General features: G+C 46.3%; 1 protein-coding gene across 3 annotated transcripts in view; it reads right to left on the bottom strand.

Moving 5' to 3' along the window:
* Window positions 1–8,971: 8,971 nt before the first annotated feature.
* GPAT4 (glycerol-3-phosphate acyltransferase 4) overlaps window positions 8,972–10,475 on the bottom strand; it is a 29,983-nt gene continuing 28,479 nt past the window's right edge. For all 3 annotated transcript variants that reach the window (XM_060250771.1, XM_060250773.1, XM_060250772.1), the window contains one exon: window positions 8,972–9,645. In XM_060250771.1, the coding sequence (XP_060106754.1) occupies window positions 9,537–9,645 (109 nt within the window). In that variant the 3' untranslated portion in view covers window positions 8,972–9,536. The remainder of the gene's footprint in view (window positions 9,646–10,475) is intronic.

Below are 10,475 nucleotides of genomic sequence, written 5' to 3'. Positions count from 1 at the left end.
GTCAATGGTGCACACGCCTCTGCAGCTGCTGTTAGGATCTGGGGCATGCAGAAAGGAGAGAAGAAATGCAATCCTTCGACCCACACCCTTTTTCATGAAACAAACTTGGTTTCCTCCCTGCACTTTTGTGGCGGAAAGGCTATCAAGTTGCAGCCAACTTATGGCAACCTATAGGGAGGGTCTTCAAGGCATGATGAGACAAACGGGATCTGCTTGCCATTGCCTGTCTCTGTGCTGCTGTTGGAGTGAGCGACTCAGCATGCCAGGGTCGCCAGGTCCTATTCAAAAAATATCTGGGGACTTTGGGGGTGGAGCCAGGAGACTTTGGGAGTGGAGCTTCAGCTGGGAGCAATGGTGGGATAAGCACAATTGAACTCCAAAGGGAGTTCTGGCCATCATATGTAAAGGGACCACACTCCTTTTAAATGCCTCCCCTCCATTTGGAATAATGAAGAATAGGGGCACCTTATTTTGGGGGTCACAGAATTGGACCCCCTGGTCCAATCTTTTTGAAACTTGGGGGATTTTTTTAGGAGAGGCACCAGATGCTATGCTGAGAATTTGGTGTTTCTACATCAGTCTAAGTGTGTCAAGATGTTACCTTCTTGAATGGGATGCCTCTCTTTGTCTTAACCTGGGAGCTGCCCTCTGACCCCTCCTCTCTCGCTTTGTCCTCTCACCTAATGTACATGGCCTTCCGTGCAGACACATTATTATACCATTTCCACAGCTGTGAAATTCCCCACATTGACGTTTTTAAATTGCATGTTATGTGAAATTTTCTGCAGTAGATTTTTCCTCACCAGGTGCAAACCCAAAGTTTTTTCCTTCTTACCCCACATTTTTGGAACCCCCATTTTTAGGAAGTTCTGAAAATATGGGGTAAGAAGGAGAAAACTTCAGGTTGTACCTAGGGAGGAAAAATCTACTGTGGAAATTTCATATAACACACCATTTTGAAAATGTCAATGTGGAAACTACTGTGGAAACCGTCTAGATTAGGCTTCTTTCTCTTCTTTTGACTGCAACCTGAATGTGAACTAATGTGAATTAAAACTACTTGAATAAATGTGAGTTTACCTTTGTTTTTGCAATTTCCTTGGGAGATTTATTTACCACACTCAGTATCATGCTTCTATGACTGGGCAAACTCTGGCATAAGGGAGGAAGAATTATACATGAAACAGCCACCAGTGATTACAGATGAAAAGAATAAACATCTTGTTTGTAAACTTCAAGGAGGGCTTTATGGGCTTAAACAAACTGTGAAAGCATGGTCAGACAAGCTGACCGAGATGCCCTACTCAATCAGGGCTTCAGACAAGGCAAAACTGACATCTGTCTTTACAGTAGACACAAAGATAGAAGATGGACATTTATTCTGATCTATGTTGGTGATCTGATTATTTGCCATGAAAATCAAAATAACTGGGCTGAAATTGCATCCCAACAAAACAAGGAAGTAGTAGTCAAACATCCAGGCAATGCTAATTTCTACTTGGGGATTCAGACTGAATGGGAACCAGATGGAAGTTGTCGTCTTAGTCAAAAGCAGAAGGTATTGGAAATATTGCATAGCCTGGGTTTGGAAGGTATTAATCCAATGCCCACACCAATGGAATCAGGCATCTATAAAGAAAAAGGTACCTGATGAACCACTGCAAGACAGCAATAACTACAGAAGTGTTGTAGGCAAGCTTCTATACTCAGCAATGACAAGAAGGCCTGACATTGCAACAGCTGTAAGTATATTATCTAGAAGTGTTAGCACACCCACCACAAAGGATTGAACTGCAACTAAAAAGGTGATAAAGTACTTAAAGGTATTGCACATTTTAAACTGAGATTGCCAGAAACTAATAATCCCATACTGTTGGGATATGCTGATGCAGACTAGGATGGAGAAAGATCAGTCCAGAAAAATGACCCATTAACTGCTTACCATTAGCAGTAAGCAGTTATATATTTTTCTGTGAATTGGTTCTATATGTTGGGCAAGTTCATAAACAAGAAATTGTTGTCCACTCATCTACTGAAGCAGAATGTGTATCCACTTCTGAAGTGTGCAAAAAATTAGGGGGGCTTATAATGTTACTGGAGGGTTTTGGTATCAAGAAACCTTTCTCTGGTTTCCAGGTTTGCGGTCCTCTTGGCCACTCTGCCCCAACTAATGTGGTGATAAAGGAATAGGATTCTCACAACCAAACCTCCTATTCCACGTGCAGCTTGGCAACTTATTTTGGGTTGAAAGCCTTGCCTTGAATTTTGGCCATAAGAAACACAAACATCATTTGTTTCAGATTTTGTTGGTAATCAGGGTAAGTTGAACTACACATATATGAACTTGCTAAGTGGTTGGAGGCATGTTTTGGGATTCTAAAGGGAAAGCCATTTAAAAAGAATCCGGCTCAATAGTGCCTATTTTTGTAGACAAACTATTGATTAAAAGAAGGGGATGGAGGGGGAATGAATTCCTGAAAAGCTAACTTTGTGCAGATGAACAGGTGAGATTTTAAACACCAGGACTGATGTGCTCCTTTTTCCTGTGCCTCAGGATGTACAATTGCACATGTAGTGTTCAGCTGCGGGGAGAACATTTGTGAAGGAGAGGATTCGTGCCTCATCTTTTTGCTGCTGTCTGAAGGGTCTTCACACTTGCCTTTTTCCAGGTGCTGAGAAAATAAGCAGTGTTGGCAGGTCAGGGATCTTGGGGGCTGGGGCTGCCCACCGCTCTTTTGAAAGTCTGGGCAAGTGCTGGTCCCAGAAGCCTCATGTCTCCCCTGGCAGCCAGCAGTGGGAAGGCCTCTGCCCGGTTCAGCTCCTACGGCTGGAATATGTTTTTGACATTTTCTAAGCTGTTCGGCGTAGCTGACAATTTTTAATGTACTAACTGCCTGGTCCACTGAGCTGATTAATTGGTGCTGGGGAGATCAATACAAAACACAAAATTAAAACAATTTTAAAGTGATTAAGTAGTTTAACACCTGTCTGCCATGCCGTCACCGCAGGAAGAAAAATTCAGCAGGTGGCAAAGGGGCCTCAGGCAGCCGGGGGAAATGACAAATGGCATCTGAAGGGCGGGCTGGCCCAGCTTGGCCCGTGTTTCCCAGTGGCACAGAGGAAAAAGTCTGGCTTTCCCCACACCATCCTCCATAGCCAATAAAGAGCCCACTTCTGGGTTACTGTGGGGTAAGCTCCTGAGGATGTGCCTACTTGCCTGCTATTTTAGATTCTCAAGGCAGGAAGGAAAATGGGCAGGAAGATCAGTCAGTTTGCAGCAGCTGCCTCTGGAATGTGAGGGGGGGGGGACAGGCAGACATTGTGATTTCAGAAGGAAAGAGAGAATGCAGCATGTGGTTACAAATGCAAGAGGCATGCAATCAGAGTAGCCAGCTTGGGTTGCCAACTTGGGTTGGGAAATCCCTGGGGATTTGGGGGTGATGCCTGGAAAGGATAGAATTTGGGGAGGGAAGAGGTCTCAGGGGTATAATGCCCTGGAGGTCACTCTTCAAAGCAGCCATTTTCTCCAGGGAAATGGATCTCTGTAGTCAGGAGATCAGTTGTAATTCCAGGAGATCTCCAGGCCATGCCTGGAGGTTGGCAACACTAGGTCCAGCATGGGCACCAGAACCGCCCACTATGAGTAAGCTGGAAGATAGGAGGAACCTGATGTTTGATTCTAGAGAATACATGAATGACCCCACCCCAAGAACTATCAGTTGCCAACTTGGTGTCTGAGAGGGTGGGCAGCAAGCTGCATGGCTGCAGCCCCTTGTGTACACCCACCCACCCTTTCTAGGTTGGCAACTGGAGGTCAGATGATGCCTCCCAGGCAGCTGGAGCTGACCCACAGGCCATCAGTTTTTGATGCCCTAAAGCAAGCTGCTACCGGTGTAAACCTGCACCACATTAAAACAGCTTAATTTCCAACACGGTCCCAAAGCTGTTGCTATAATTTCCACAGACTCAAAGCTGGGATGGGTGGGGCTCTTTATTTCAGCAGCCTTGGTTGTTTGGGCAAATGGCTTTAGCATCTCTCTTTTCTAAGATAGTTTTCTTCTGATTTTAACACCATACCCAGTCATCCATTCTGGACCTATGAATCCAGACAAATTCCTGAAATGAAGATTGAGCAGCCAGCATATAGTGCCTGCTGAAGAGCTTTGTCTCTCTCTAAAGTTTGCATCCTCTCATATGGTCCCAACTATTTGCATTGGAAGCACTGGAGCAGCACAAAACTCTTTGCTTGAATGCAGGAAGATACTTTCACTTATTGAACTCACTTTGCAGTGGAAGGCAAAGTTTAGCTGGAAAGGGAAGGTTTTGTTCTCGTTGTGGGTGGCGAGAGCAAAGCGGACAGCCAAAGGGGGTGTGAGAGAAGGAAGGTGGCAGCCGGATGGATGGTGTCTCCATTTCAATTCCACATTCCTTTTCTCCCAGACAAACCCCGTCGGATTTTCATAAATCAAAGCACCACACTCTTTAATAAAAATTTATTGACTTACAAGTGATTATTTATCAAAAGGCCATTAATAGCGGATCCTGGAATGATGGGCTATTGGGTGGTGCAGGGAGAGTAATAGGAAATCAATGCCCACAGCAGGGCAGAATGCAGATGAGGGGCTCTGGCGTCCCCCACCAACCCCGTGGCAGCTCCAGCCAGCCTCTGCTTCGCCTGCCGTCCATGGAGCCCTCTATTTATATATCATTTACAAATGAAATGATCGATACTTTTAATCTAGAGCTAAATTTATTAACTTTCCCATCGGAGAGAGAGATGTATTGACTGGGGCTGGGGGGGGGGGCAACGGTGGGCAGCAGGAGACTAGGACATCTGGGCCAAGATGGATGCTTTTGTAGTCATCTGTGTGGCCTTGTAGAGTGGACGCCCCCTTACCCAAACTGACCAGCTTTCTGCTTGCTCATTCACCAGGCATTCTTCAGAGATCGTAGGGTGCTTATCAGAAAGGAGGTGGGAAGGACGTGCTGACAAACTCATCCAGCTTCATTGAGGACTGGGCCCTCATCAGGCGAGAAAGGGATGCAGAACACGTCATGCAGTAAACCCCGTACAGGGAAACGAGGCATTGTGGGTTAGGGTTTGTCTGCCTGTCATGGCTGCCAAACCTACTCTGCTGTAGCAATAGAAGTGTCCATTGTTAAAATTCTCTCTGCTGTGAACTGTTACCCTTACAGTGGTCAGTAGCTGGAGGTGAGTAGGGTGTAAAGGACTAATGGCCATGAATCTCAAGGCTGGACTTTACTAGACTTAATTCTCAAGGAATTATGGGTTTTCCTGGCCATTGAAATAATACTTAATTGGGACCTGTGTTTACAATGTGGCTTTGGAGTTTCACAGAACTCTCTCAAAATTGTTTTTTTAAGAAGTGTCAGTTCTTCAGTGACAGGTGTAGCAGTGGTCAAATGGCTGTCACCATGACAGCCAGTCTGCTGAAGTAGTGTCATACCAGGACCAAAGAACCCTTAGTTCAAATGCCTTCTGCTGTGAAACTTGGTGAATGGCCTTGGAGAGAGTTACTCTGTCCCTCAGCCTAACCTACTTCACAGAGTTGTTGTGAAGATGAACAGGAGAGGAGAACTATGTCTACTGCTTCAGATTTCTCAGAGGAAGAGCAGGATAAAATATGACAGGCAGAAAAACAAACGGTATGGCTACATTAGAAGTCCAGTCTGGTTACCTGGGAAAACCGATTCACCTGACACCTACCTAAGGTATCCTGTACCACCCTCTATGGGCTGTATGTCATTGAGAACCAGATGGGTTTTGCTTCTGGTCAGTTGTTCCCAGAGAGCTCTGGGAACAGATACAGTTTGCCGAAATACCTGGAACCCTGCAAAAGAAGCTATTGCTACAAAATCTAAAGCAACAAAGAAGTGAGTGGACTCACAGAGAGGGGGAATGAGGGCCCATTTCAGGCAGTGAAGGGAGAAGGGCTTCAAAGCATTTCCAATACCATGTCAAGCCTATGTGCAATGCTCAAGCCATTCCACAGCTGCATGCATAAAAGTGTGCATCGTTCTACCTTTCCCTTTTCTCAAGAACTATTTCAGAGCTGTAAAAATGGCCCAGTGCAAGTGTTAGACTTCCTCCCCACGGTTCTAAGCCTTTTCCTCTTCCCCGAAGGTGCTATTTATGAGAATTTAGAAACCAGAGACCTGACCACTTTATCTCATGTAGTTGCAGCTACCATGTTGATATATATGAGGCATACTGTACTAGCGGAATCCAGATGTAATGACAAGCTACCCAATAGCTGTTAACAGTTAAACGGAACCTCTATATGCAATTTCTTGTTTGGGGGGGGGGGCGGGAATAGCAGGAGCATACTGTTGCCTCCATGCTCTGCCTCTAATCTTCATGGAGGCATCTAGGCATGCTGGGTAAGACAGACCTCAAGTCCAATGCAGAAGAACTCCTTCTGTTCTCAAATAATCCTGATGGAAGTGCTTTAGTAAAAAGGTAAAGGTAGTCCCCTGTGCAAGCACTAGTCATTTCCGACTCTGGGGTGATGTTGCTTTCACATTTTCATGGCAGACTTTTTACGGGGTGGTTTGCCATTGCCTTCCCCATTCATCTACACTTTCCCTCCAGCAAGCTGGGTACTCATTTTACCGACCTCGGAAGGATGGAAGGCTGAGTTAACCTGGAGCCGGCTACCTGAACCCAGCTTCTGCCGGGATTGAACTCCAAGTAATGAGCAGAGCTTAGGACTGCAGTACTGCAGCTTTACCACTCTGAGCCACAGGGCTAAAAACTGCTGCCATTTGTTCCTGGAAAGCTGTTCAGTGCTTTCCTCCCTTCTACAAAAACACCAGGTGCAGCCAGAGGAAACTGCAATATCCCAAACCCACCCTTTGACCAAAAGTCAGTGTGAAGAACATTCCTCCCCCAGCCTGTTTACCTTTGTGGGATGGGAGATGCTAAGGAACTGGGTGTGGTGGTGGCAGTTGTGTTAAACTGGCCCCTGGAAGAAGCAGGCTTCTCCTTATCAGCTCTGGGCAAAGTTCAGGGCTGAGTATACACAGGAGGGAACAAAGAGGCTGGGCTGTTTCCCAGAGGGGTCCTGGACAGAGTTATCTTCCTGTCTCCAGGAAGTGGCAACCAGGCCAGAACCTGCTGCAGGCATAGGGAAGACCTCTGCCCCATCCTGGGGAGAACAGCCCACCACCACAGAGACCAGAAAGACAGGAAGTTTCATGGAGATTATCTGCAAGCAACAAGAGAAAGGCAGCAATTTGGGTGCATGGCTGACTCGAGGACTGGGGGAGGGGAGGGCTGCTGCAAGCCATCTCTGGTAATCTTTGCCTAGGAAAAAGCCAGGCGTACTCATTAAGGCTGCTCCCACTTTGCTTCAAACTTTTTTGAGCGGGCTACAGAAAGCAAGAATGATGATGTCATTGAAAAGAGGGCACTCGACCAGGGAGAGTTCAGCTTCACCATGCTGAGATGTCAGCCCTGTGGGGCAGAGCCCGACTTCAAAGACTTTACAGGCATGAATTAAAACCTGAGTTTGCCTCAGCTCAACAGGACCCAAAAGGATGCTATTGAAAAGGACTGGGAAATTCAGCATGCCAGACAACTTGCCATTCAATGAGGTAAGAAAAACCTAGCTCTGCCTGATTGCTACCTGTATAGGGACACAGGAGGACAAGGCGCTTCACAGACTGGGGATGGGGTTGTACTTCTCAAGCTCAACATATGTACACAAAACCAGCACAGCTCTGAGTTGAGCACTTTTGTGCACTAGTTGCCCTAAATTAGGCAGTCAGCAGCCTTGTGTGTGGGATCTGCCTATCAGTCATTCACTGGACAACAGAACCCACCCAGTTTAATCCGTTTGTTTACTTTTCTCACCCAGAAAAGTAAACAAACTGATTTTTAAAAATCTACAACATTAATCAAATCTAGCAACCACTGCAGAATCCTGAGATTTCTTTTGTTTAAATGTCAAACTTCTCGCCTACATGGACATAGAAAAATAATATTTTTGCTAGATGCTCAAAAATAATGACCTGAGACTTTGCAACATTCCAAAAACAGGACTTTGGAATTTCCACTCTGGTTCCTGGAGATTATGGGCCTCCTCTCACATTATAGAGTGACAAATGGTAAATGTATGTGGGGATGAATCTAACCCTAACCCTTGGGAGGGAAAAGGATGAAACTGGCCCTGAAGCTGGCTGTGCCAGGGAATCTGAGAAAGAACTCCTGTTAGAGCAGAGGCATGCATACAGTTAGGGAAGGAACCACATTCTGTCCTGAGTAGCTCCAGTTTCAAAAGGTGGTAGCAATGCTGGGTGCACGGCTGCAATCTTGAAGAGCTACTGCCGGAAAATACAGTACTGGGCTAGACAGACCACCAATCTAACTCCCTGTGAGACAGTATCTTCTGCTCAAAGACCTTTTCTATGTTTAGGTAGAAAGTGCAATGCTTTGAAAAATGACAGCACCTTCCTCTCGCTTTCATTCCAATATAAGTATTTTATTCTTGTGTAGATGGCTGTGGGCGTGTTCATTCTGATCTGCTTTGGCTTTAAAGGGTTTGTGTCTTCTTTCTCTGGTGCCCATCCCTGGGCTGAGGAAACAGGGTGGCTTTAGAAATTTATAACAATCAGGCTTGGGAAGCAGTTTTTGAGACCTTTGAACACCTTAAGGTGGCACGGATAAAATTACCCTATGGTTGCCTCTCTCAGATAGATGGCATTTATCACATCCCCCAAATTCACTGCTACACCTTGCTTTTGTGGCTAGGCTGTGAAGTGTGGGAAGGAAGGCAAATTCTATGGGCAGCCCTCCAGCCCACTAAAGAGCTGGACATGGCAGGAGACCAGAAAAGCCCCAGCTAAAATACCTAGCTGTGCTTTTTTTTTTTTAAAAATGGGAGAACTCCTCCTGCTTTGAGCTGCACAGTTTTGCTCTAAAGGCACCAGGGAACAGTCAACACAAGGCTTCTGTTCATATCATCATTTAATTATAAAATGCAAAGTGTGTCCATGCATCCATAGTCAGTTGGGGGGGAAGGGGAGAGAAAGGAGGCAAAAAGATCTTTGTGCCTTTCCCCTGAGATTGCAACAGGGGAAAAATCTGCAGGAGGCATCTGTCACTGGCAGTAGGGGCTTGACTAGTCCAGCTGTGCTCCAAGCCACACTGGAGAAGCCTGCACACGCTCACACCCACACACACATTATATATATATATATATATATATATAGACACACACACACACACAGGCATCCTCCAGCATGTACACACACACGCACACACACAAATACGGGCAGCCCAAACTGCCACTCCGAAGCATGGCAACGAGTCCTTCGATGCTGCTGTTTGGGCAACAATGTTTAAGACAAGGCCTCTTTCTCAGTGGCCCCTAAGCAGGACCACTGGGGGGCTGCTGAAGTCAAAGACAGCCAGAGCCTGAAGAAGAACCTGCTGCTCCAGGGGGGACCTGGAAAGACAGGGCTGGAAAGAGTTCTGAGGCAGTGGGTAATGCAGTCGCCGCCATCCAGGATACTCAGGAGCGGCTCCGGTCCTCGTGGTTGCCCACAATCATCTTGCTGTAGAGTTTCTGCTGCTCCTCTTTGAATGTGTCCTTCACCTTCTCCCTCTTTAGACCTCCATCCCTAGAAAGGAGCAGGGGTTGGGTGAGATGGGGATAGAGAACAATGAAATCCTGGATAGAAAACTCACTCAATCTGCCGAAGAGAAAGGCAGGTTTAACACTCCACCCTCCAGCCCAATAAAAAACTGGCAGGAACAGAGATAGGAGGAACTTGTGCCGCACCCCCATGCCCTGCTGGTTTCAAAAAGGTCTCCTCCCACTGTGAGAATCAAGTTCTACAGCATCTTTGAACTGTACAGAAGAGCTGGCCAAGAGCATGTACAGAAGATCTGGCACCAGCTCTGCCTTCTCCACTCCCATGGAACTCTTTCATGCACAACGAATGATGGCTTTGCAAATTTTACCCTTGCATAGATCTCCTCCCATAGAATTCACATGCTGTGGGGCAGAGCAAAGAGACTTGTGTTCATGTGCCCCACTGCAACACACATGGAACCTTACAACATGACATGATGCCAGCACACATAAGCCCTGGTCTCACAAGGAGTCTGCTGTGGAAAAAGAGATTTCTGGAGATCATGTAATCCCCAGCAAACACAGAGGGTCCCCTACATGGAGGGAAGGTGAACTGAAAGCTTCCTTTCCAGTACTGGACCTGGTGTGAAACTTACACCCTGCAACTGTGTTTGAAGTTCATTTCAGCTACAGATGCTGGGGTGGGGGTGGGATTTGTGAACTAGAAATAGTAAAGAAATATCCAGAAGGAGCTGAGTTGGGTGGGGTGGAGAGAAGAAGCAGGAATGCTGAAAGAGGAGAATGGGGAGAAAAGCCCTTCCGGCCAAATTTGTTTGTCTACAGAATGGCAAGATCTCAGTCTAACAGTGCTTTCAT

Source organism: Heteronotia binoei, chromosome 12, assembly GCF_032191835.1.
Source record: "Heteronotia binoei isolate CCM8104 ecotype False Entrance Well chromosome 12, APGP_CSIRO_Hbin_v1, whole genome shotgun sequence".
Lineage (NCBI taxonomy): Eukaryota > Metazoa > Chordata > Lepidosauria > Squamata > Gekkonidae > Heteronotia > Heteronotia binoei.
Note: the sequence above shows the minus strand (reverse complement) of the source record. Positions and strands in the feature narration are given on the sequence as shown.